Below are 26,303 nucleotides of genomic sequence, written 5' to 3' on the forward strand. Positions count from 1 at the left end.
AGGTGTGGTTCGTGATTCTGTCTTGAGAGGGAGCAGGCACGTGACTCACGGCCAGTAGGCATATATCAGAATGAGCTCTGCTCCCTATGCTCCCTAACTACACGTGTTGGGGCAGGGGAGAGCACCTCATTCAAGCTGGTGCACTGAGAATCAGCTCTAAGACTTTCCTTTTTATTTTATTTTTGGCTGTGCTGGGTCTTCGTTGCTGCACAGACTTTTCTATAGTTGCAGCACGTGGGCTCAGTAGTTGTGGCACATGGGCTGAGTTGCTTTGCAGCATGTGGGATCCTCCTAGATCGGGGACTGAACCCATGTCTCCTGCATTGGCATGTGGATTCTTTACCACTGAGCCACGTGGAAAGCCCCTCTGAGACTTTCAAATCACTAAGAGATACTTTCTGCTTCCGAGGCTGAATCACCAAAGCCTGGGGCTGCCTACGGCTGCTGCTGCCACCACACCCAAGGGGAGAGTGGGCCTGAGAACGGAAGCCGCCAGACATGTTCCCGAGAGTGAGCGCCTGGAAGCCGACCTACCCTGGAACTGTTAGGTTGCTAACGCTAATAGCTGTCCTTTTCTGCTCAAGCCACTTTGCATTTGGTTTGTCATTTGCAGGGGAGTTCACAGACTATCCTTTGTGGTGGATGACCTCAAATGTCATCTTCTCTGTGAAGTGTTTGCAACCCTCACCCCCACCTGAGTCAGCTTCTCACCAGTGTGCCCCTGATGCCTGTACTTCCCAACTGGGCTGTGTTTCCATCTGCCAGCCCTGCCTGCTGGGCTAAGGGCCACATGGCAGGCACTGTGTGATGCTTCCCCCTCCCCTGCCCCCTGGAAGGACCAGGTTGAGTGGCCCTTCTGTGGACGGTCAGTGAAAGACCAAGGCCACCTTGCAGCTACTGACCACTCCTGCCCTTTTCCCCGGGGAGGGATCCCAGCCTCCTTCTGCGGACAAGGCAAAAATTATAATACAAGACCCCTGACAGGATAGTTAGGGGCTTTAGAAAGGTTATGTACACACTGCTCTATTCAAAATAGATAACCAAGAAAGAATAAGAAAAACAAAAACAAAGATAAATAAATAAAATGGATAACCAACAAGGACCTACTCAGAGTATAGAACTCTGGAACTCTGCTCAATGTTACGTGGCAGCCTGGATGGGAGGAAGGTTTGGGGGAGCATGGACACATGTATATATATATATATATATATATATATATATATATATATATGGCTGAGATCCTTTGCTATTCACCTGAAACTACCACAACATCGTTAACTGGTTATTCCCCAGTACAAAATAAAAAGTCTGGGGGAAAAAAGAGTAATACAAGACCCCTGGTTGCCTTCTAGGGGGTCTTCTCCCTTCTATTTATTTTCTTTGGCCACACCAAGTGGCCTGTGGGATCTTAGTTCCCTGCCTAGGGATTGAACCCATGCCCCCTGCAGTGGAAGGGAAGTCTGTACCGCTGGACCACCAGGGAAGTCCTTCCCTTTACTAACATTCACAAGGAGACCGATGTTGGCAAACACATATTGCTTTCTTTCTTTATTTAGTGTTTCTCTGGATTGCAGAAGTGTCAGCAGTGGGCTGAGATCCGCAGGAGGGCAGAGGCAGCTGGGCAGCCCCCAGGCCCTCTGGGGAGTTGGGGGTGGGGGTAGGGGAGAAGCAGCAGAAAGAGGTGAAGCCCCTGCAGCTCCTCCCAAAGCCAGCCCCTTCCCCAGGCCCCCAGGATAGGGAGCGGGGTCAGGAGCCAGTGAAGGCCCTGCGTCTGTAACCTGGGGCCAGAGTACATGGGTAGGGTGTTTGTCATCCTAAGGCATGGACTCAGGTGGGAGCGCTCCTCCCACCTGGTGGCCCCCAAGGCTGATTGCTGGTCAGGAAGCCACATGCACCCTTAAGACATGAGCCTGTTTCACGGGGCCCCCAGTCCCGGGGAGAGGCAGTGAGGTGTGCTGAGGACAGTCTGGTTTTGCCCCAACCTGCTGGATCACCTTGGGCAAGTCCCTTCCCCTCTCAGGCCTCTATCTCTTGCTCCGTCACATCAGAAGACTCGACCAGGTGATCTCTCAGTTGTCCAAATCCTCCGCTCTGAGAGTCCGGCCTTTACTCCAGGATGTCCTCAGGCTGGGCTGATATTAGAAGGGCATTTTTAAGGCTGGACGGAGAGGCAGGCAAGGGTGGCTTTAGCCCCCAGGGGGATGTTGGAGTGGGCTATAGGTGGACAGGCAGACAGACAGACAAGGTGCCAAGGGAACAGGGAGGAGAGGGGGGCCTGGGCAGGGAAGAGGGCACCAGGGCCCAGATCGCCCACCCTCTCGGCGATATTCCCTGCCCTGCTGAGTCAGGGAAAACACATCCAGTGTGTCTTGGTGGTGGGGGGGGGGGCGGGGGGCGAGGGGGTGCGGGTGCGAAGATGGCTTTTTTAAAAAATAGTTTCCTATAAAGCATCAAAAAATCTCAGAGAAAAACCTCAGCAAAAGTTCCCTTCTCTCAAATATTTGGCATTGGCAGTGGGGCTGGCGTGGCTGCCTCTGGCCCCGGCTTTTCCTATTGCTGTGGCCCGGCCTGGCCCACTCCTGGGGCAGCTTCCTGCGCCCCTGCCGCCCCCGCCACGAGAGAGAGAGCCGAGCAGGAGGCGGGAATTAATGTCGGTGGGCTTCGAGGTGTCCCTGGGTCCCTGTCTGGAAGCTCAAGTCTTTGGTAGCTGGGAAGGGAGGAGGGGATGAGCGAAGCACTGGGAGGCAGGAGGGGTCCAGTGGGCGCCTTCATCACCGTGAGTTCAGCCGTGGGGCCACCTGTGGGGACCAGGGGAGAAGCCCAGTGGTGAGCAGGAAGCAGAGGGGCTCCGGGCACTTGTCTCGGTGAGTTAGATACCTGGTAGTATATGGAGGGAGGGGAGGAGGGAAGTCTGGAGGCCTCGGTGCTAGAGACTCGGACCTTAGATCCTATTCCCACAGGGCTCTCTACCCTGACAAGAGTGGGCCTCTCTTCCCAAGCAGCATACCCCTGGCCCCTCGGTCTCCCCCACCTCCCCATGCTGCCCTCTTTATGACCCTCTGCACTGGTCTCTGGTTCTCAGTGGGCAATGGGATGAAGGGTGCCCTCTGGATCGAGACCCACAGTGAGGTGCCCAGGCTCTGTCCAGGACGGCTGAGGGAGGACGGCCTGGCCCCCAGAGGCTCTGCCCCGGCCCCACACTCACCACAGCCAGGTGCCCGTTCTTGGCCTTGGTGATGAGCAGCTCCGAGCCGGGTGTGAAGTCAATGATGCCGTCCCTGCCGGGCCCGCCTGCGAACGTGATGCTGGAGAGAAGCGGGCGCGTGAGGCCTGCCCGCTGTGCACGCACGGCCCGCTCAGGAGCCCTCCCCGCCTCACCTGCCCTGGTTGATGTTGATGTTGTTCACTCGGTCAGCGCTGAGGGCCGTCTTGGTCAGGGTCTCAATCACGTGGTCACTCTGCAGCACCACGTCCCCCTGGGGGGCCCACAGAGGGACGGGGTCAGGCCCTGCCCAGCACTTAGAGGGCCCGTGCCCTCCCCGCCGCCCAGTCCCCGAGGGGCACCTTCTGCTTATTGTCCTGACGCTGCACGTGGAGCACAAAGAGGCTGTCGCTCAGGCTGCTGACAGAGATCCCTGGGGGGGAAAGGGCAGAGGTCAGGGATCAAGGAGCAGAGCAGGGCCCCCTCTCTGGACCCAACCTGGACTCGGGCTCACCAGTCAGGTTGGTGTACTCGATCCTCTGCTTAACCTTAGCGTCCTCCACGATGACCACGGCGTTGGGCGTCAGCAGCAGCTGCCGGGAGCGCGGCTTGTAGCCCTTGCGGTCGTACTTCACGACGGGCACAGCGTACTGGGGACAGAGGGTGGGTGAGGGGCCTCCTCACCCCCTGCCCAGGCCCTGACCCCCGCCCACGCAGCCCTTGGGCAGCAGAACTGTGTGGGGCTGAGGGCCGCCAGCAGGGTCTCACCTGGATGGGCTCTGAGCCCAGGGCCTGCAGCACTCTGGGGTTGATCTCATCTGCACCTGCAACCCAGATAGGAGAGTAAAGGGGGAGTGAGCAGAGGAGAGAGGGGACCAGGCTGCTGATGGAAGGTTTGTGCACTGGAGGGGCGGGGGCTTACCAAGCCGAGTGCTGATGAAGAGTCTGGGGACACTCTGGGGGTAATTGTCCTTCTTGCCCTTGAAGATCTCACTTGCCACGGCCTTTTGCTGCAGCTGAGGAGACGATAGCAGGGAGGTGGGGGATGTCAGAGAGGTGGGGCTGTTACAGCAGAGCAGGAGCCTGCTGAGACAGGAGCTGAGACCGCCTCCCTCACCCAATCTCTGGCCCCAACAGCAGGAGGCTAAGCCCTGCTACCAACACTCCCCTTCAGCCCCTTCTCTCCTGATCCCTACCAACTGAGGCAGAGGCCTCTCCAGAAGGGACATGACAGTGCTGTCAGGGTCCAGGCCCCACTTTGGGGGTTATTCCCATCATCACAGGCCCTGGAGTCCCTGAGATTCAGCTCTGGCCTGAGATCTTAAACCTGGCTGATACTAATACTCAGAACTACTGGGAGGCTTCCCTGGTGGTCCTGTGATTAAGAATCTGCCTTGCAATGCAGGGAACATCACTTTAATCCCTGATCCGAGAAGATCCTACATGCCTTGGAGCAACTAAGCCTGTGGTGTGCCACAACTATTGAGTCTGTGCTCTAGAGGCCGGGAACCACAAGTACTGAAGCCCTAGTGCCTGTGCTCCGCAACAAGAGAAGCCACCGCAACAAGAAGCCTGGGTACCGCAGCTGGAAAGCAGTCCCAACTCATTGCCATTAGAGAAAGTCCTGAGCACAGCAATGATGACCCAGCATAGCCAAAAATAAATAAAATAATGCAAAAAAAAAAAAAACCAACTACTGCAGGTTAACTCTGCTGGGTGGGTCCTTCATCATCATCTGATATCGAGTTGGCAAATACAAGGCCCATCGGTCACCAATGTTTCTCTCTGGAACTATTCTAACAGACTAATGCTGCAGCCTTTTCAACACAGGACTCTGGGCAGCCTCGACCAGTCCAGTGCAGCTGCTCTAGAAGATAAACTCTATTTGCCTTGCAAAATCTACTCCAGTCTCCACTTCATACGTGAGGCCAGACAGGGGCCTGGATCAATTCAAGGTTGCACGGTAAGTCGGGACAAAGGTCCTCCAGGCCAGCTCTCTTCCAGCACCGCACCCCCCCCACCTCCCGCCGCCCCCCAGTCCCCTGGTATCTGCCTCCCAGCCCCATACCTGCTGCTTCCATTCGGGGCTGATGCTCCGGCAGTATTTCCACACCATGTTCTTCCGGCACAGCTCCCGCAGCAGCTCTGAGGCCTGTGGGCAAGAGGGAGGTCAGGGCACCCAGGCAGCCTGGCTCCCTTCCCTCTGCAGACAACAGGCATGTGCCCACCATCGGACCTTGGCCTAAGTGACACCCCCTCAACCTGGACCACCCTTCCATTCCTGAATTGTTTCTCTGCAGAGAACTCGCTCTCTGCGGCCCAGCTCCAGGTCCCTTCCCTTCCCATGGCTCCTCTGGTCACATGGTTATTAGGTCCCTCCGCTGGGTGAGTTGGCGGTCCCCCAGTCAGCAGGGAGAGCCCACGGACCTCACGCAGGGCAGGTGGGGGCGTGGGCCAAGAAGTGTCCAGGATATTCCGGGGCAGCTGCCGCCGCAGGTTGAGCAGAAAAGAGGTGCGCACGTGGTCCACAAAGAAGGCATTCTCTGGGCAACGGGGTGCGTGGCGCAGGATGAAGCCCTGGATGAACCTGGGGGCGGGGATCCGACATGGGTGGAGGTGAGAACCCTGGTAGCGGACCTGCCCCCACACTCTGCTCTGCACCCCCTGCGTGGCGCCCAGTGCTCACCGCCGGATGGTCTGTGCCGCCCACTTCCTCTTGGCCGCCTTCCTCCGGCCCAGCGTTCCTCGCCACCACGACTGGATGCAGATGGCTGCAGAGACCACAAATGACTGACTTCTATCTCTTCCCATTGGTGGCCCACCCTAGCCCCAGTCCCCACTGTTCTGAAGGCCTCCGGGCGCCCGAACCTGATCGCTTCACCCGGAGGAATTTCTGCCGGCAGTGAAAGCCCCTCCAGGCGGCCTGGATCTTCGTGGCTGTGGTTGGGAAAGAAAGTCACTTGGCCAGAGCACAGGGGATCCAGCTGGGGGCCTGGCCCTGCTAAGAGCTCAATGAGTAAGGGGAGTGGCTGAACCAGCTTTGAGTGGAGGATAAATAAGTGAAGGAGAGTAGGAAAGGGCAAGGGCTGGTCTAGTGGTTACGACTTCGCCTTGCAATGCAGGGAACACAGGTTCAATCCTTGGTTGGGCAATGAAGATCCCACAGACCGTGGGGCAACTAAGCTTGAGCTCCGCCATCAGAGAAGCCTGCGCATTGCAACAAAGACCCAGAACAGCCAAAAGAAAAAAAAGAAAGAGCGAGGGAGGGAGCAAAGCAACATGGAAACATGCTGAGTGTGTATCCAGGAGCAGACGAGGCGGGCAGCCCAATGTGGACGTGGCAGACGTCCCAGAGAAGAAGCCCGAATACAGCGATTTCTTTCCCGCTTCCCAGAATGGACCCCACTGGCCAGGATGGGTGGGGCCCCTCTCTCTCACCCAGGCTCTGTCGTCGGATCTCCAAGGCGTCCTCTGTGGCAAACAGGGTCTTGGGGAAGCGGATGAAGATCTTGGTCCTGGGAGGGCAGCAGTGATCAGCCCCTGGATGCCACCCCGTACCCCTCAAACCCCAGGCATGGGCACCACTCACCTGCCCATCTTGTACTCTTCTGGTTTGTAGCCCAGGTGCCTGACCAGCACAGTCACCCCATCCTGGGGCCGTCCCGTCCACATGGGCCATGTCTCTGGGCACAATGACTTGTACCTGGTGACAGAAGCAGAAATGTACCCAGCGCCCCCGCCCCCCACCAGCGCTCTGGGAACCCAGACCAGCTTTCCTGGTCCCACTGACTCTCAGGTCACAGAAAGTCTGGGAGGTAGCTCTGTTACTATCCCTACTTTAAAGATGAGAAAATTGAGTTTTCTAATCTGAGATCCAACCAGTCAATCCTAAAGGAAATCAGTCCTGAATATTCATTGGAAGGACTGATGCTGAAGCTGAAACTCCAATCCTTTGGCCACCTGATGTGAAGAACTGACTCACTAGAAAAGACCCTGATGCTGGGAAAAGATTGAAGGCAGGAGGAGACGGGGACAACAGAGGATGAGATGGTTGGATGGCATCACCGACTCGATGGACATGAGTTTGAGTAAGCTCCAGGAGTTGGTGATGGACAGGGGAGGCTGGCGTGCTCCAGTCCATGGGGTAGCAAAGAGTCGGACTGAGCGACTGAACTGAACGTCTGCCTAAGGTCACAGGCCTAGAAAGACACGCCTGGTGACTCCTCAGACCCCTGACTCGGGATAACCACGAAGTTGCTTTCTGCGCTGACTGCAAACTCTGTCCCCTTCACAGGCTTTTACTGTCTCCACTGGTGATAGGTATGAGTGCGTGCCTCACTGGACCCCCTGAGCAGCTGCTGTGACGGCAGGGCCTGGGCGTGGGGACTGCTGGCTTTTGCCCTCTCAAGCTTAACATTGGGCCTGCAGCATGGAGGGGCCCCTGGCGTGGCTCCCACCGCAGCTGAGGGCTGTCCTCCCGCCCAGGATCGCGGAGGCTCCGACCCGCCCACCCCTTCCCCCTGGCGCTGCGCCAGGCCCCGCCCCCACCTCTGCAGGAAAGCCTCGTATTTGCGGCGGTAGGCAAAGCCGGCTCTGCGCACGCGCAGGTTCTCCATCAGCCCCAGGTACTTCACCTGGTGCCGTATCAGCACCTCATCAAAACGGCCTGGGGGAAGAGATCACCAGGTGGTCAGCGGGATTTGACCAGCCTCTGCGGGGGAGGCCCAGCCCCCACGGGCCTACAGGGCGGAGGGCCTACCGGGCTGCTTGGAGTCATTGGGCTTGATGCAGCGGATGTAGGCAGGCTCCTTTGACTTCAAGATCTCTACCAGCTCCAGGAGGCTCATCTTGAATTGGGTGGCCACCTGGTCAGCCAAGATGAACAACAGGAAGGTTGTTGGCAACTGGGCTGAGGCCACTGACCCCTGCAAATGCCCCTCCCTGCGCAGAACCCCGCAGACACCCCTCCCTGGGGCAAAACACCCCCAGATCCCACAACTGCCCCTGCCCTTCGTGGACCTTTTTTTTTTTTTTTTTAATTACAACTCTTTATCGCAGCATCTGCAAAGGTCAGATTTCTGAAGCTGATGAAGATGGGGCAGCATTTCCAAGTGAAATGTTACAAGTTTTCTGTCTGTGGGGTAGGGGGTGGCAGGAAGGGTCTTCGGGAAATAACCCTTCAGTTGAGAATGAAAGGACAAGTAGGAGACAACCAGAAGGAAGAGAGGCAGGAACGGCATTTGGGCAGAGCAACAGAGTGAGCAAAGGCTTGGTGTACACAGGGAGCTACAAGCCATGCAAGGATCTAGGAGGGGAGTAAAAAAGAGCATTAGACAGGCAGGAGCATGGTAGGACTCAGGAACCATATTAGGGAGACTGAACTTTATCCTGAGGGAAATAGGGAGCCAAAGAGGAATCTGGAGGGAGAGAGGAACAGGAACAGATCTGCCTTTTGGAGTATCTCTACAGCACATAGGTGGAAGGTGGTTGGTAAGAACAGGTGGGAAGACAGAAGACCAGGGAGGAGGCTGACTGGCTCAGAGGACTAGAACTGGAATAACGGTTACAGGGAGGGGCTGAAAGGAAGGGGTTTTCAGGCAGCAAAAACAGGCAAGATCCAGCAGTTGTTAGGATGAGGGCAATGGGGGAGGCTAAGGAATCAGGGATGCGGCCCAGGCTTCTGTCCTTCAGGACTGGGTGGAGGGTGGTCCCTGCCCTGAGTTAGGGAAACAGGAGATGCATGCCTGGGACATGCATCTGTCTCAGTCAGGGTGCGTCGTAGACTAGTGGGGTCTGGAGTAGCTGCGGGTCCCTGGGAGGAGGTCAATGGAACTCTGGCTTGCTGGAGAGGCCTGGACAGGAGTGGGTGTGTCCTCACAAGGGTGGGGCTGAGAACAACCAGGGAAGGGGTGGGGTTGGGGAACCCAGGACAGGGTCCCAGGGAGTCAGACTCTGGGCAACACTCTGCCTCCGAGGTCTCCCTGCCAGCATGTCTTGGCCTGCAGCTCCCTGGCTTCCACCTCTCCCTGACCTTGCTCTTCCTGGCTGCCCTGCCCCTCCCCCTGCCAAGCCTGGCAGCCACACCTCTGTGCACAGCTCACTGCATGGAGCATTCCCCTCATCTGGCACCACTGGCCAGATCTGCCTTCTTCGCATCGCTCTCCTTGAAAATGACACTTTGTGGTCCACTTCCTGGTCTTTTTTTGACTGTGTTCCTGTGTGGGGCTCTGCAGGGCCCTCCCATATGTCTGACAAGCATCTACTCATTCCCAAGTTATCTCAGATGCTTCCTCCTCCAGGAGGCTTTCCCTGACTCCCCTCCCCTCTTCTACTTCCGCAGGCAATTTGCTGCTCCCTGTTGTAAGTTTCCATAGCACCCCATGCACATTTCTAGGACAGCGTGTGTTCATTTTTGTATCCTAAACGCCCAATAATGTCCACTACAAGTGTCTGCTGCGGGGGAGTGAATGCATGCAAGGGTCCACACAGACACAGGTATACATACGTGCATCCACACTTAGAGACGTTACACACCCAGACACCCATCAAAGTAGGCACAGATGCACCCACGGGCAGCCTCCCAGACACACACAGATGTGCACCCAGGCACCAGCAAACACATGAACTCACACACACACTGTCAACTCCCAGCTCAAGCAGGCACCGGGCCGGCTCACGTGTGCACACACACACCCCCTGGGGTCCCACCGCCTTCACACCGTCTCTGGCCGCTTCTTGTCGCTGAGCTCACTCCGGTCGAAGCACTGGCTCAGGATGGGATTCTCCGAGCTGCACATGGTCTGTGAGGGCAGGGCAGGGGTCACAGTGGAAGCACAGGGACAGGCCGGTCAGCTTTCCGGGGCAGAGATCATTCAGAGCCCAGACCCCCAGCCCTCCCCATGGAGGTCCTCCTCACCTCCTTCAGGTTCCGGAAGAGAAGGTCGTTGTTTTTATCCAGAAACCCTGAAGGGAGAGAGCAGATGTGAGGGGAGGCAGAGCCCCTCTCCCAGCCCACCCGGGGGGACACAGCCCCAGGGTCCTCACCAGTTACGTTGTAGGTCACCTCCCCGGCATAGTGCAGGAGGCGGAACTCCCCGCGGTCCAGAGATTTCCTGGTCCGCTGGTCAGCCAGCTTGTGCCTGGGGCGACAGGGAGAGGAAGCTGCCAACCGCTGGCCTGAGCCATGCCTCTGTCTGCCCAAGAGACTTCAAGAGAGGAACCAGGCATCCAGTAGGAAACCAGCAGGGCGGGGCCTCCTCCCGCACAGAGGCCACCACAGAGGCTCAGAGAGGTAGACGGCCTTGTCCAGGGTCACACAGCGCCAGGACCGGGACCTCAGCCTCCACGCTGCCACGGCTTGCAGGGTGGAGGGCGATTTGGTGTTGCCTTTGGCTGTTGCATGGCTCTGCTCAGAGCGCTGAGTGCTGCCCGCTACATTTTAAGAATGGAATCAGCCCCCAAGAGACTACTTAGGCCTTAAGCATGTTTATACCCTTTAGCCCATTTTCTACTTTTAAAGAAGAATTCCAAGCAACTAACCAGAGAGACCAAGAGATTTAAGGCCCAGGAGCAGATATTCTGTTTTCCCAGCAGAAACCCAGAGGCTGGACAGGGCCCCGAGAGGCCGGGTGAGAGCAGTGGTGTGTCTGTGTGTTAGAGCCGCCAGAGGAAGTGTTTTGAGGAAAGTTTTCTGTTTGATGATACAGGAAGATACTCAGGATATAACATTATCCTGAGTCCTATATACAATAAGCTCTCAACCGCAAATAAGAAAAAAAATATATAGAAAAAGGCAGGAAGAAAACGTCTCAAATTATTAACAGTGGTGACCTCTGGGTGACAGGATTACAAGTGGCTTTTGCACACGTTCCAACTTTTCTCTGAAGAGGGATGTTCTCTTTACAAACAGAAAAAAAGGTGTTTTTCTTTCTTTTTTTTTTTTTTCAGGCAAGGCTTTACTGGGACCCCTGCTGCAGCCATAGGGAATGAGAACAAACAGGTTCCTCGCTTGCTCGCCCTGGAAAAAAATTGCTCAGGAATTCCCTGGCGGTACAGTGGTTAGGACTCTGTGCTTTCACGGCTGGGAGTCAGGTTCAATCCCTGACTGGGCCTGAGGCCCAGCTCCCAGCTCTGGACTTGATGTGAGATAATCTCCGGCAAAGGGCTGCACCTCTGTGAGTCTCAGTAAAACCTCCTCCAGGGGTTGCTTCTAATTAGAGAAGGTGATATGCTCAAAATATGCAAGGCGGAGCTGGGACAGAGGGGCTTGTTTCTTTTCTCCCCTCATCCCGCTTTAGGGGATTCCTTAAATAAAAAGGAATTTCCAAGTAAGGAGGCTAAAAAAAAAAAAAAAAACCTTAACAAGTTTCATTCTTGAGCGGGTTGAGGAGGAAGTGGCGTTCCTGGCTTCTTACTTGGGAAGTGCCAGGAGCCGCAGCTCGGGTGCCTGGCCGTCACTGGCACCTCCCCCGGTCACCTCCTTGTGGCTAGCACTTTATGGGTGAGGGGGTTCCCAGGCTTCCACAGGCTCTGGCCCAGGACAGCCCCCAGTCCCACTCACGTCAGGAAGTGTGGATGGTGTTTGACTGTGTCCTCCAGCTTCTCCAGGAAGGTCAGGTCCGTGGCCTCCCCGGGACGCAGACACTCCTCGTCCTGGGTGGGTGGTAGCAGAGGGTGAGGGGTGCGTGTGGGGGAGGGACCGGAGAGCACCGGGACTCAGGGGCCCCCGCGGGAGGCGCAGACACTCCCAGGGCTGGCCAGCGCCTCCCCTCACCACTCACACACAGCCCTGTTCTGTCCCTTGGCAGGCACCAAGGACTCCAGCCCACTGCGGACAGGCTGGGAGAGCCAGGGGAAAGGGGTGACGTCATCCCGCCCAGCCCCCAGCCCAAGGCCCTGGAGGAGTGGATGGCTCACCAAAATGGAGATGATGCCCTTGAACTTCTCCTCCACCAGGTCACAGATAATCTTGTTGTTGAAATACTGGACCGGCTCCCACTGAGGGGCACAAGGGGAGGGAGGCATCACCGTGGGGTCACGGCACCTCCCCTGGGGACACCCAGACCTTGACCTTGGTTGCACTAGGGCCAGCCGCGGGTGGGCCTGCACTCACCGCGATGCCCTCGGCCTCGTACTCCTCCTGCTCCGACTTGAGGGTGAGCTCAATGAAGAGCTGCTGCAGCTTTTCGTTGCAGTAATTGATGCAGAACTGCTCAAAGCTGTGAGGGAGACAGAGGTGTCCTCAGTAATATGGAGCGGGGGGGGGGGCTAGACCAGGAAAGATGGGGAGGGGCAGAACAAGGCCCCAGCGCTAGCTGAGGGAAGAAACAGAGTGGGACCCAAGCGGCTGGCAAGTCATTGGCAGGAATGAGGGAGGCCGGGGGAGAGGTGAGGGACCAAGGCAGGGGACACGATGGCAGGAGAGACAGGCAGAGTCAGGGGGGCGCTGACCTGTTGTGCTGGAACACTTCAAAGCCGTAAATGTCCAGTAGCCCGAGGACTGTGGTGCTCCGCCAGCTGGGGCTCTCGGCATCCTAGGGCCAGCCGACCAAGAGTGTGGGTCCCCATGATTGCCAGCTCTCAGCCCCGGCCTCCCTGGACCGCCCTCCCTGCCAACTTGGGAGCAGCAGGGGTCAAGCTCTCACCTTGGAGGCCAGCGACCTGTTGATCTTCGCAACCAGCCAGGAAAAGGTGCGGCTGTAGACAGCCTTGGCGAGGGCGTCCCGCGCATACGCGGCCTGTTCTAGGTTCAGCGGGCTCAGGAGCTGCGGGCAGAGGGTGAGCAGGGAGATGAATGCAGTTCCTTCCCACCCCTGGCCCCTCTGACTCAGGAAACCGATCACTCTGCCCTCCCTGCCCCCAATGAGCCTGGTGCTGGGCAGGGGGGCAAGGGAGGACACAGTGGCCCCACCAGACAGAGACTGGTAGAGAAACAAGAGGTCTCATTTCTGGAGATTGAGTCTTCCTTCCAGCTTCACCCTCTTCCTGTGTGACCTTGGCTAGCTCCCTGTGCCTCTCTGAGGCACCTGCCTTATAAGCTTCCAATATTGGTGCTGAGAGGACCAGCTGAGCAGACCAGGGCAATGTGGGATGATGGGAGTGGGGGCTGCCTTGGAACACCTGCCCCCCACCCCGGCCCCACCCCCTGGCCTCACCTCTTCACCCTTGGCGATGATCTTCCTGTGGGTCAGGGCTTCCCGCAACGTTGAGCCTTCCACACCAAGGAGCTGCCAAGGGAGAGGGTGGGTCTGGTGAGGGCGCAGCTCCCCCGCCCCAGCTGCCCTGCCCTTGCCTTCTGCTCGCCTCCTCACCCTGGTCAGGTACTTGAGCTGGTTCTCGGTGGTGACCTGGGCGTTGCTCTCCTCATCTGCGGCGAAGTGGGTGTTGCCCAGATGCAGGACGCTGGCCACGATGCTTAGCAGGTCCTGGGTGGGGGTCAGGGGACAGGGAGGGGCAGGCGGGGGTTATGGGAGGGTCTGAGAGCCCCGGGAGGGCACATGTGGATGGTCAGCAGGAGCTGGGAATGGTGGGGGGCAAGGCATGTGAGAGGAGAAGGCGGCTCGAGTAGAAGCTGGTTGTAAAGGTAGACCGGGGTTTTCATGGGGTGACAGGAGGAAAGGGTGGGTCCCCGACAGAGGTCTCACCTCCACCTCGTCCTCGGTGAAGTCAATGACAGTCAGAGCCTTCCTGACCACCTTCCAATCACTCTTGTCATTGATGGAAGAGACTTTGGCGCACTGGCCCTGTGACATGGGCAGAGCGGGGTTACAGTTCTGGCTGGGTGGGCTCCCTGGGTGGCACCTGGCTCCGCCTGCTCACCGCCCTCTACTCACCTTCACCAGGTACAGGTAGCTCTGGGGGTTTCGTTCCAGGCCCAGCCTGCGCAGCGTCTCCTCCTCACCCCCCTCCAGCAGCTGGTAGAAGATGTGGAAGTTCCTCTCCCCGTGATTCTGGTGCACCACACGGGACTTCTCCAGGAGGTAACTGAGGATGTGGCCACCCACGGGGGCGCCCTGCGGGCCGGGCAGGATGCAGTGACTGCTCAGGGGGACTGGGGACATAACCCATCTTCCCCTTCCCCCCCAGCCCTCCAGAGTATGAATTTCAGCTCTGGCTGCGTGGCTCAGGCACATCACCCCTCCTGGCCCCCATTTCTTCCTCTAATGAAATGATGCTAAGCCCTTTCTTGGGCTTCCCAGGTGGCACGAGTGATAAAGAACCCTCCTGCCAATGCAAGAGATGTGGGTTTGATCCCTGGGTCAGGAAGATCCCCTGGAGAAAGGCATGGCAACTTGCTCCAGTATTCTTGACTGGAGAATTCTACAGACAGAGGAGCCTGGCGGGCTACAGTCCACGGGGTTGCAAAGAGTCAGACATGACTGAAGCGACTTAGCACACATGCATGCATGGCCTTTCTACCTGGTGGCTCACACCTGGAGGTCCCATAAGCATCTCAAACTCAACAGGTCTGAATCTCAAGTCCTGGTCTCCGCTCCTCAAACCAGCTCCCTCTTCCCATCCTGCTCACCCTTCTAGGCGTTCAGACCAAGAAGTCTGTGGTCCTCCTGGGAGCCTCCCTGTCTCTCACACCTCACGTCCAATCAGATAGCCAATCCTGCTGCCCTAACCTTCAGAGTATCCAGAATCCAGCCCTGGTCACCAGACTGGGCCCAGCCACCATCATCTGTCACCCAGATCTAATAATCATCAGCTTCCTAACTTGTTTCCTTGCTCGGCCTCAGTCTCTACCATTTATTCTCAGCAAAGCAGCCAGAGCGACCACTTTAAGAGGAAACTGAAGTCAAAACACACTTCTCTTTCAAACTTTTGGGACTTCCCTGACACTTCAGCGTACTTCCACTGCAGGGGACACGGGTTCAATACCTTGTTGGGAGACTAAGATCCCACATGCCGTGAGGCCTGGCCAAAAATTAAAAATATATATATATATATATAGGAATTTTCCAGGTGGTCCAGTGGCTAAAGCTCTGCACTTCCACTGCACAGCACACGGGTTCAATCTCTGGTTGGGGAACTAAAATCCTGCAGGCTGTGCGGGCATGACCACACAAACAAACAAACAAAAAATCCCCAAAAACTCTCTGGCCTCACTTCCACCCAAGAGTTTTAAAGAAGTTCTTATAAAGACCCAAAAGAACCCACACCACCGAGCGTCCTCTTCCATTCCTTGGCCCCTTGCTCTCTTCTCCAGCCATTCTGGCCTCCTTGCTGTCTGTGAACACATCCAGCATCTTGTTCATCAGCACCTCTGCACTGGCAGTGCCCTCCGCCTGGACCCTCTTGGGTATATGCACAACTCATTCCTCTGTCTCCATCAAGGCTTTACCAAAGGCCACCTTCTCTATGCCCACTGTATCTGCATTATTTCAAACAGCCAATGCCCCCTCCCCTTGCCTCATTTTCTTTTTTGCTGTGACATTTGTTGGCTAATTTACATTTTTCTGTGGACTATCTCCCTGCTAGTCGCTCAGTCATGTCCGCTCTTTGCGACCCCCGTGGACTATAGCCTGCCAGGCTCCTCTGTCCATGGGATTCTCCAGGCGAGAATGGATTGCCATTCCCTTCTCCAGATGATCTTCCCAACCCAGGGATCGAAGCCGGGTCTCCTGCATTGCAGGCAGATTCTTTATCTCCCTGGAGGCAGGATTTCTGTCTGTTTTGTTTCACTGCTGTGCCACTAGCACTTGCAACAGTGTCTGGCACACAGAAGGTGCCCAATAAATGTTTGCTGGTGCCAGACCTGGGCCAGTGGGTGTCCACCACGTGGGAATCCCATTCCCCCTGCCCTGCCCTGCCCCGCCCATGGGTACCTTGAAGTCAAACTGCACGTCCATGTACTTCCCAAACCTGCTGGAGTTGTCGTTCCGGAGGGTCTTCGCATTGCCAAAGGCCTAGGAAAGGGCCGGGTGTGAGGCGTGCCTGGTGGCCTCTCCCTGCCCCTCCCACCCCCGGGGCTGCTGTCCCCTCACCTCCAGCACCGGGTTGCTCTGCAGCAGCCGGTCCCTCACAGCACCACCCCGCTCGGGGGCTGGGCAGGTCTCGGCATAGAACTGCAGCAGCCGCTTGGTGGCCTCGGTCTTGCCTGCCCCGCTTTCCCCAGAGATCATCACCGCCTGGTCCCGGCGCTCCGTGCGCAGTGCCCGGTACACAGTGTCGGCCACCGCGAACCTGGGGCAGAGGCCCGGTAGGAGCTTAGACGGCAGGGGCCCGAGTGGCTGCAGGGGCTGGGAATCCCGCAGGAGGGACTCGGGGTGGGCATTCCCATGTTGGGTGGGGTTCACGAGGGTGTGTACCCTTGAGGACAGGTGAACCCTCCAGGATGTGGGTCAAGGGAGATCCTTCACAGTTGAGAATGAGAGATATTCTGATGGAGAATTGATGGGATCACTCATGGGTGAGGAGATTGGGAGTCATTCGGGGAAGACTGAAGTCACTCATAGGTAGGGCTGGGAGGTCCTTCAGAGGTGCAGGTCAGAGGGTCACTAAGGTGGGAGGGCCATGTCTAGGTAGTGTTGGGAGAATAAGTCACAGGTGTGGGAATTCCCTCATGGTTCAGTGGTTAGGGCTCCATACTTCCATTGCAAGGGGCACAGGTTCAATTCCCGGTTGGGGAACTAAAATCCTGCAAGTCACACAGCAGGGCCAAAAAAATAGTCCTGGGTGTGAGTTGGGGTGGAGGCTAGGGGGATCCTGATGGGATGGAGAGATTCACCTTGGGTGAGGACTGGGTGTTCCTCAGAGATGTGAATTGTGATTTATCCCAAGTGGGAAATTGGGTGGAATCACCTCAGGTGGTGATGCTGGGGAGCGGGGCGGGGGGGGGCGGGGGGGTCACTCACAGGTGAGGTGGAACCTCATAGAAGCTGACGCCTCGATAACGCTCCATGTGCTGTCGGCTGTAGATCTGCAGGTCTCGGTAGGGGTTGACAGAGACCAGCACGGGGCCAATGTAGGTCTGGGGGTCGGAGGAGGAGGCTCAGAAGTTTCTCCCAGAGGCCCCGGAGCCGCTCCTCCCTCCTCCCTGCAGCCCTGCATCTGCGGCCCCAGCGCCCCCTCCGCCTCTCCACTCGGGCCTCACGTAAATCAGGTTCTCCCGGAAGCGCCGCCGCAGGTTCTCGATGAAGGCGGCCTCGCTGGTGAAGTTCTCCAGCAGCACGAAGTCCTGTACCCCCACCCGGTCACGGGCAGTCAGCGCGCTCTCCATGGTGACCCGCACCCCGTCACTGCCCAGGGCCTGCAGGGATGGGCCACGGGAGACAGTCAGAGGCGGCGGGGTAAGGGAAGGCCTCTTCTCCCCTTCGCCACAGCCTGGACGACTGAGGGGGCAACCAGGGCATGTGAACACAGGGAACACCTGGGAAATGGGTGCACCAGGTTGGGTAGAGAGGGCCCGGATGGCAGAAAGCTGGCACACGGGACACTGAGGACATGGGTCCCAGAAGAAAGACCATCTGGGGCACATGGGACCTGAACACAGGCCACTGGAACGCAGAGGCCCCAGAGGACATGGGGCCAAGACCACTGAATCCAGGGAGAGGCTGGTTTTGTGTAGAGAAAGTTAGGGGTTGGCGGGGGGGATGTCATGAGAATAAAAGAAAGAATGCTCTGTTGACCTTGAACAAAACCCCTCCTCTCTCTGGAAGTTGTCCCAAGGAGGAGGAGTTGAGGTAGACCAGGTGACCTCAAGTACCCTAGCTCTAGGCCTTGTGTGACAGGTGCTTTGTAGGACAAATTGCTCGGAGTAAATTCTACAAGGAGGGTGGGGCTGTCTCTCCCCTTCTCACTCACCAAAATTTCCAGGGGGAGGGGGTCTAGGGACCCAGCAAGAGGCTGCCCCAGGTCCCAGGAGAGAGACTCCGCCAGGGCAGGGGCAGGGGCAGGGGGAACCTCACATCCCAGCTGGGCTCACCACTCACCCCAGAAGGGGGCCCTCCCTCCCAGAGCGGAACCACACCCTCCCGGCCAGCTGCCAGGCTCCCCAGACACCCTCCTCCACTGGGAGTCCTGAGAAGTCTCAAGGGAGCAGGGGTTTTACCAGGGAAAACCCAGCTGGCAGCTGGAGCCCATCAGAGGGTGGGAAGAAGCACAGGCTCAACAAGACCCTCACCCCTCACCACTCTTCAAAAGGGTCTGAGAGCGCTAGGAAATTGACACCAAGAGTGTCAAGGGTCACGGAAGAAAGAGCAAGCTGGCCGCAGGGGTAGGAGGGGGTGGAGATCCCCGAAGAGGCCACCAGGTCTCATCCAACCGCAGACCACCCAGATCTCGGCCAGGGGGCACTCCTTTGGGTCTGGCCGTGGCCCTGCTTCTTCTAGACCTGCCCCTCAGCGCCCCCCCCCCCCCCCCCTTCTAATTCTGTCCCGAAACTGCTGCCAAATCTGACCCAAGCCCCCGCCCCCTTGCCCTCTGGGTGGCGGGTCTGGGCGCTCTCAGCCTTCCCCGGGAGTTATTGGCCCGGCCCGGGTCCGAGCGCCTCGCGGCCCTCCCGGCCTCGGCCTCCACTCTCCTGCAACTTTCCGGGACGTTTTCCACCCGAAATTCCTGGGCCGCGCCCGCTTCCTGGCGGGGCCGAGGCGGCGCCGCGAGGCCGTCAGGGACGCCTGGGACCCCCTGGCCCTGCCCCGCAACCCCGCTCACCGACGCCCGGTAGCGCATCCTGCCCGCTCGGCCCGGCGCCCGTCTCCGCGGCCCGTGCTCTCGGCCCGGGGCTCGGCAGCGGCGGCGGCGGCGTCACGAGGGAGGGGCCGGCCCGCCCCCCGTTCCGCCTCCGCTGGGCTCGGAGGCGTGGGACTCCCCGGGCGCCCCCGCCTCGCTCGGGGCTCGGACTCCGGGGTTCCTCTCCAGTTGGTAGGGGTGGGGCAGGCGCTCAGTCGGGGGGCGGGGGGAAATCTCGCGGCGTGGGTGGGGACAGGGCGGGGGCGGGGCTCCCGGCTGGGCAGGGGCTCCGCCTGAGTCAGGTTTTCCAGGAGGGACGTCGTCGGTTCTCCCGGGGGTGGGGCCCGGAACCCGCGCGGCCGCCGCGTCTACACCGACCCGGAACTCACTTCCGGGCTTGTGTCTACACTGCGCACTAGGCCAGGCTGGGGACTCAACTCACTAGGCAGAGAGGCCCGTGGGTCCCGGAGGAAGCAGGATTTCCCTCCCCCCCTCACCCCAACCTCGAGTCCCGGGAAAGTTAAAAATAGAACGAAATGTCCAAATACGGCCGTCGTGCCCAGGCAGGCGGAGCCTCGGTGCGGGGACACTGTCCACTCCCCACCCCGTACACTCTCTGGAGGGTGGGTCCCACGTCTTTAAGTCCCAAGAAAATCTCTTGGGTTCACAGCACAGGCGCCCCAGGGAGGGAGACGGCCACAGGGCGCCTGTGCCCAGCGTCGTTCGTGCAGGGCCTCCACGGAGGGCTCAGCTTTCCATCTGGGAAATCCACGGCCCGATTTCCAGCATTCGGAGCAATAGCCTTCCCCCTACCCCGGACACCCTGACTAGGCCCCCCCCCCCCCCCCCCCCCCCCCGTGCCCAGGGGCTCCTCACCTCTCTTCTTCTATTGGGTGGGCGTCTCCCTCTCTTGTCTCTCTGGATCCTTCCATATTTTCTGCCCAGGACACCCTCCAGCTACCCAAACCAGCCTCCAGCAGCCCCATCCTCACTGAGCTCTAGGTGGGCAGTGGGCAGCAGCCTGCGGGACAACTCTAGCTCGGATCCCAGCACAGCTGGGGGTGTAATGCCTGTGCTTAGTCACTTAGTCCTGTCGGGTTCTTTGCAACCCATGGACTGTAGCCCTCCAGGCTCCTCTGTCAGTGGGAATTCTCCAGACAAAACTACTGGAGTGGGTTACCATGCCCGCCTCCAGGAGATCTTCCCAAGCCAGCGATCCAACCCACGTCTCTCGCACTGCAGACAGATTGTTTACTGTCTGAGCCACCAGGAAAGCCCGGTGTGATGGCTAGTGCTTCCTAAAGGCCGGGCTATTTCTCATGAGCCATATGACTGCCAGCAGGTCATTTCACTTCTGGGAACCTCTCCTAGAGCCTTGAAATGAGACTAACCTCTGTCTCAAACGGCTGTTGAGAAGCCTAAGATAAGGCACCCAGGCACCTCCCAGACCCTCAGTAAATATCACTGCCCTCTCTGGCCAGACACTCTCTGCACAGGCTTGGAGCAGACCTTCAATGCAATGCTAAGTCCGCTTCAGTAATGTCTGACTCTGCGACCCTTAGGGACTGTGTAGATTCTCCAGCCAAGAATACTGGAGTGGATTCTTGTACCCTCCTCCAGAGGATCTTCCCCACCCAGGGATGGAACCCGCATGTCTAATGTCTCCTGCATTGGCCGGCGGGTCCTTTACCACTAGCGTCACCTGGGAAGCCAGTGGGAGCAGACAAACAGAGCCAGGTCCTGGGTCAGACAGGTCACACTTGTTATCTAGCAGGGAAAGCCCCTGAGGCGTGTCCCTCGGCCAGTTAGAAAGAGCTCTCCAACTATACTTCCACCATACCTGACAGATAGGGAACCAGAAGTGCAATAATGCAGATGCTGACTTTGTCCTAGGGGGCAGAAGGCAGGGTTAGGACCCAAAGCCCTAGCCTGCCAGACACTCTTGGACTTAGGCTCCCCGAGGAGGGAGTGAGGTGGCGGCAGGTGCGGGCTGCAGCCTCTTGGGGAAGGCTCTTTACTTTGAAAACAGCCCGGCCAGAGCCCGCGGGACGCCGCGGCGGGAGCCGCCAGCTGGGAGATGGGGCCCTCCGGAGGGACCGAGGGGACCGACGCCACCGCGCGCAGCTGGGAGATGGGTGGGAGCGGAAGGGCGGGGCTGGGTCTTAAATGCCACTAGCTTCGGGCTTTGGGCGGGAGGAGGCCCCCTCCGCGAGGCCCCCAGGGTGAAAATGCAGAAAGGAGAAAGAGCGCGGAGAGGACTCAGCCTCCCGCTCAGCCGGAGTGGGGAGGTACTTGGGGGACGGGAGGAAGGGGGTCCAGCCGGTGCCCACCGGGAGCACGGCTCCGGGGGCCGTGCAAGCACCGGGTTGGCGCGGCTGGCCGTGGCTCGCGGGCCCGAGGGGAGGGGCTGGCAAGGGGGCGTGGCCTCGCCGCCGCGGCTAGAGGCTGGAATGAGGGGAATCCGCGCACCGAGGGGTTTGGCCGGCCACCCCCGCCCGAGCCGCTCCGCCGCATTCCCGGGATGCCCGCCGACGCCCCCACAGCCGACACTCGGTGGCGGAAGGAGGGGGCGGCTAAGCAGGCCAGGCGAACCCGCAGCCCCCGGCCAGCGCCACAGACCATCCCGCCCCGCTAGGCGGAAGCGCCCGCCCCAGGGGGAGAGGAGTTAGAAAGGCGGGGGTGGAGTGGGGTGGGGTGGGGTGGGGTGGGGTGGGGTGGTGGGTGGGCCGAGGGTGTGAGACACGAGGGCTACAGCGCCAGGCGCTTCCTGCGTTCGAATCGCTGTCTTCTGGTACTACCTTCAATGCTCTCGAGTTGAGCCTTGAGGGCTGGATTATTACCCCCATTCTACAGACGGGGAAACTGAGGCTCAGTAGACGAACGTCGTGTTCAAGATCCCAGGACTAGTGAAAGAAAGGGTGGCATTGGAACTGGAAAGTCTGCCACTGTCTATTTATGCAGGGCTGCCTGAGGGGAAGATGCCTGCCTAGCCCTGGCGGTTTTCCCAGCTTCTCTGTCAGATTAACCTGCTACCTGCCAGGCTGTGACCTTCCTTAGTGAACCTGTGACTGCAGTGCCTAGTAGCCACCTTTGACTGTGTTGTGTGAGTATTGACCTGTAGGCCTTGGGAAGAGCAGCTAGGGAGTGGGCCATGATCGTTGAGTCCCCAGCATGGCCCTGAACCTAGGGGCTGGTTGCAGGCTAGGATGCAGCCATGCCCCACCCCGAGTGACCCAGGACTTATTTTCCAAGGCTGTCTCTAGGTTTCTTTCCATCTGGAGAGGGGTTTCCCCTAGAAGCGGGGATGGGCAGGCCCAGCAGACCTGGGTTATTCAGCCCCGTCACCTAGTATGGGCCAGGTGCCCCCAAGCCTGTCCTCTGGGAGGGTAGTGGGCAGCTTCAGGGGTTCCTTCAGCCCAGGGCTATGGAGGTCTGGAGAGGGTGTTCTGAGGACCCCCAGATTGCCTCTAGAAACTGATTTCCACTGGGGGTAGCCTTCCGGCCTGTTGGGGCAGCAGAAAGAACCATAGCCTATCTTACCCCCAGCACATGCTGGGCACAGAACAGGTGCTCGAGTTTTCTTTTTTTAATCAAACATATCTTAGGTCTGGGCCCAGGCTGCCCTACCTAGGACTGTTCCAGACTCAAGGGAACTGTTGTAAGGGGGAATGAAAAGGAAAGATGAGGACTTAGGGGTTCTACCTGATATCTCACTGGACCCCAGTCAAAGGTTTACACTCTGGCTTCAGAACCATGGGCCTTTTGTCTGCCAGATGCTTCTACCTGGGGGTCCAGTAGAAGTAAACAAAGCACCTTGCCCCCTAATCTATCCTCCTGATTCAATATCCCGTCTGTTGAGAGGAGACAGGCACCTCCAGCTAGTTGTCACTGCCGGGCATCAAAAGGCCTGCCCTCCTCCCTCCGCTCCTCACACGGAGGAGTCACTACCTGCCAACCCCCCTCCCCCCCACTTTGTTCCTCCATCACTGCTCTGCCCCTGGATGAGGCAAGCAGCCTCCGAACTGGCGTCCCTGCCTTCCTCCAATTCATTTTCCTGCAGCCTCCTGTGGTATTTACAAACGCAAATCCAATCAATTAACGTCTCATGTTAAGAGAGTGAAGGTTTACTCTTCCGTATGCCAAGCACACCCACTGCTTCTTGCCAGGCCGCTGTTTGTGGACTTCAGCTGCCCTCTCTGTCCTCAGTTTACCACCGCTCCTGAGTTCCTGTGTGGCCCACAGGGGTAGCCTCTCCAGTGCCTTCTCTCCCCACGCCTCCCTCACCACCCCACTCAGCCAAGAGGCGCTGGGCGAGCCGTCGCCACCAGCCGCCCGGCTCTAAGCTTCTCGCCTTTGCACCTGCGGCTTCCTTGGCCCTCGCACCCAACCCCCTCCCCACCTGACTGACTCTTAGTCATCCTTGAAGACTCGGCTCAGGTATCACTTCCTCCAGAACCCCTTCCTGACTCCCCGAAACACACAGCCCCCTCCTTGTCGCATTCCGCTCTAATCGAAGGTGTCCTAGTCCGTCTCTCCCAGGAGATTGCCCCCGCTCCAGGCAGGCACACAGTGGGGGCTCAAAAACTGCTCGCGGAAGCCTGCGTGAATGAATGAATCACAGAGCCCGGGAGTGTGAGCAGAAGGCCGGAGCGTGCCGGGCGTTGAATAGGCCGTGGGCCAGCCATTCATTCTCTCATTCATCTCGGAGCCCCCCAGCCGCAGCACACACGCAGGGGCCACTCGCGCGCCAGGGCCCGGAGGCGGGGAACGGGAAGGGGCGGGGCCCGGACGGCTGCTCCGGAACCCGAGGCAGAGCAGGCTGGCCGAGGGCCCCAAAGGGCGCGCGGGGTGCCCGAGTCCCGCGGCCCCAGCCGCTCCTCACCGCCCTCACGTTATCCGCAAAGAATCTAAGTCTCCAACAGGCCGAGTTCCGGCGCCACCAGGTCCTGGGACCCCCGCAGCGGCCGTGCCGAGCAGCCCCGCAGCCCCCGCGATCCCTGGGCCGGCGACCCTCGCCTTCCGCACGGTAGCTCTGGGACTGGGTCGCCGCCCGGCCGCTTACCCTCTTCATCCTGCCCGCGAGCTGAGCACTCAGCTCCCCCGGGCCACGCGGCTGCGGCCCGCCTCGCGCCTTGTGTACCCACCTTCTCGGCTTCTCGGGTGCGCGGGCGGGGGCCAGGCAAGGCGGCGTGGCCGGCTCCGGAGTCGGCGGCCCCGGCACGCTCTCCCCGCCCAGGGCCCGCCCGGGGCCGAGCCGCTGCCTGTCGTCATCCCAGGCAGGGCCCAGGCCCCGGCGCGCGCGCGCACCCTCCGGCCCCGCCCCGGCCGGCCTTGGCTGGGCTCCGGCCCCGGCCCGCGTCCGTGTCCGCGGAGGGCTTGAGGCAGCACACTCCGCAGCCCGTTCCCCGGGATGAGGCGCGTCACATTCACACACACACACACAAACACACGCATGCACCCTCCTCTGCCGACGACGGCCCACTTGCTGCAGTGCTCGGTGGCGGGGTGTCTTATATGTTTCTCCTTTCTCAACCTAGGGCGCCTTTGCAAACCCGACCCTCCCCTGCTTGCCAGGCCAAATCAGTTCTTCCCCATTTGCGACTGCCTTACTCCCTTCATCCTCCTTCCCCACCCTCACTACTGCTCTGAGCTGGCCAGTGTCAGTTTTTCAAGCCAGACGGGAAAGCCGGGCGGTATTAACCTGAGCCCGTACTATACACACCTGGAACTTCACACGCACTGTTTGTTAGATCTCGGAGCTGCCCTGTCACCTCCGTGTTGTTAGCCCAGTTCATAGTCCGGCAAACTGGGGATCAGGGAGCTGGAGGAGAAGGGAGTCAAACCCAGATCTCCACTTTGAAACACTTTGCCCCTGGTGGGCTTAAACCTATCCCCCTTCATTCCATTCACCCCTTCTTGTCTGGTCCCTTCATGTCCTACCAAGGACCAGAACGCTTCCCCACTGCTCACCTCTTCCCCAAGGAGTTTGCTTGAGAGGGGGCTTCTGAGACACTCCCACCCACCTCCCAGCCCAGAGCATCCCAACTTACTAGCTTGCAGGGCCTGTGGGGGTGAACCACACGGATGATCTCCCCGGTAGGTATCAGCTCCACTTGCAGCGCCATTCCGCCTGTGGATCGCCAGTGTGCTGAGCCCCGGGACCTCTGAGCAAAAGCCGGCCTGCCTGCCTGCCTGCCTGCCCGCCTGCCCGCTGGCTCTGGCTGTGCCTGGAACCAGGAATCTAGTCTTATGCTGGGATGGCCGCTTGGTTCAGCTTCAACTCCAGCCCCAGGGGATGGGTCTGGTCCAGTGCCTCAGGACACAGCTGGAGCAGCCCAGGTCTGATTGGGAGGCCTCTTGGCCCAGCGGGGTTGGGGCAGGAAGAGGAGGGGCTGAGGGATGGAGGAAATGCCTGTTGTCCCAGGTAACCAGAGGAGCTGATGCAGCCACCCCTGGGGGACCCTGGGCTCCAGGTCAAAGGGTAGAAGGCCGTTCCCCCCAGCAGCTCCATGACCGGGCCTCTGCTGATCCCTCTCACCGATGTCAGCTGGAGAGCACAGTGACCACTCCCAAAATCAGAATGTACATCCTGCCCTGAGCCAAGAGGAGCCATCATTAGGCACTGCGCCTTCTGCATGTCCCCCCAGCTTGCCTGCCTCCCGCAGCAGCAGGTGAGCCGCTGGAGTTTGAGAGGCTGGGGCTGCTGGGGACTGACCATGTTGGGCAGAGGGAGTTGTTGGCTGGAGAGGCAGGAGGGCACTGTGAGGAGGCCCCTATCCTACCCTCCTCTGGAGCCTTGAATGCTTGAGATGTTGGTCCCTGGCTGCTTGGCCGGCTGTGGGGAGTCTTAGTCTTGTTTGCTCCCTACTTTTCCATAGCACCCTCAGTGCTCCCCACCCCCAAATGTTCTGTTTTTCTATCTTTATTGTTGCTAAATCACAGCTGACACTTTCCTGGCCTGGGACTGAGCCCTCAGGTCTAAGGAAGGGTGAAGTGGATGGGCGAAAGCAACCTTTCCAGAGGAAGATGCTGGAAGGGGAGGGGTGGGGTCCCGTGGGCCCGCACTGGCCTTGACAGCCCCTCTCGGGCGGGCGCGTTCCCCCAGGCACCCTTCCTTGCCTCCCCTCAGCTTCCCCCGCCCAGGAAAGGCCAGCAGAGCTTCCTTCCTTCCTCCGGGAAGCACATCTATCCAGGGCAGGATCATCCCGGCGGCCACACAATGGCCCTTATCAGCCGTGGAGCCAGGCGCAGAGACCCAGCGCACACCAAGTCTCACATATTTCCTGTTTCCACTCGGCGGGTCAGGGCTGGGCCCAGAGCGGCCATATCCTGACTGGGGCCAAGAGGAGGGAGAGCACCCCCCCTTCCCCTTCCCGCCTCTCAATCACTGCTGGACTCAGCCCTCCTGGCCACAGGAGGCAGGGGT

The 26,303-nt window shown here is 59.1% G+C and overlaps 1 protein-coding gene across 4 annotated transcripts; it reads right to left on the reverse strand.

The window, feature by feature from the left end:
- Positions 1-1,521: 1,521 nt before the first annotated feature.
- MYO1C (myosin IC) lies at positions 1,522-25,185 on the reverse strand. Of its 4 annotated transcripts, none has more exons than XM_061143046.1 (32): positions 24,928-25,185; positions 17,301-17,456; positions 17,062-17,177; positions 16,192-16,390; positions 16,033-16,113; positions 14,035-14,214; positions 13,846-13,944; positions 13,513-13,626; positions 13,357-13,428; positions 12,847-12,966; positions 12,653-12,735; positions 12,315-12,420; positions 12,119-12,199; positions 11,763-11,854; positions 10,247-10,341; positions 10,119-10,165; positions 9,922-10,002; positions 7,962-8,067; positions 7,751-7,868; positions 6,792-6,905; positions 6,641-6,717; positions 6,071-6,139; positions 5,889-5,973; positions 5,630-5,789; positions 5,271-5,354; positions 4,125-4,218; positions 3,971-4,026; positions 3,717-3,852; positions 3,565-3,635; positions 3,379-3,476; positions 3,206-3,305; positions 1,522-2,798 (listed from the first exon to the last, which is right to left on the reverse strand). In XM_061143046.1, the coding sequence occupies exons 1-32, from the start codon at positions 25,000-25,002 to the stop codon at positions 2,772-2,774; spliced, it is 3,192 nt and encodes a 1,063-aa protein (XP_060999029.1). In that variant the 5' UTR covers positions 25,003-25,185; the 3' UTR covers positions 1,522-2,771. The 4 variants fall into 4 exon arrangements, with proteins under 4 accessions (XP_060999029.1, XP_060999032.1, XP_060999031.1 ...); XM_061143049.1 differs by lacking the exon at positions 24,928-25,185 and adding an exon at positions 24,022-24,100; XM_061143048.1 differs by lacking the exon at positions 24,928-25,185 and adding an exon at positions 23,940-23,956.
- Positions 25,186-26,303: the final 1,118 nt, after the last annotated feature.

Source organism: Dama dama, chromosome 5 (genome assembly GCF_033118175.1).
Source record: "Dama dama isolate Ldn47 chromosome 5, ASM3311817v1, whole genome shotgun sequence".
In the NCBI taxonomy this organism is placed as follows: Eukaryota; Metazoa; Chordata; class Mammalia; order Artiodactyla; family Cervidae; genus Dama; species Dama dama.

Coding starts and splice junctions, on each gene's coding strand:
- MYO1C (XM_061143046.1), bottom strand. CDS start 25,002: ATGGCGCTGCAAGTGGAGCTGATACCTACCGGGGAGATCATCCGTGTG. Junction 12,736..12,846: donor ACAGGTCGCTGGCCTCCAAG/GTGAGAGCTTGA, acceptor GGCTGGCCCTAG/GATGCCGAGAGCCCCAGCTG. Junction 12,421..12,652: donor GAAGTGTTCCAGCACAACAG/GTCAGCGCCCCC, acceptor TCTCCCTCACAG/CTTTGAGCAGTTCTGCATCA.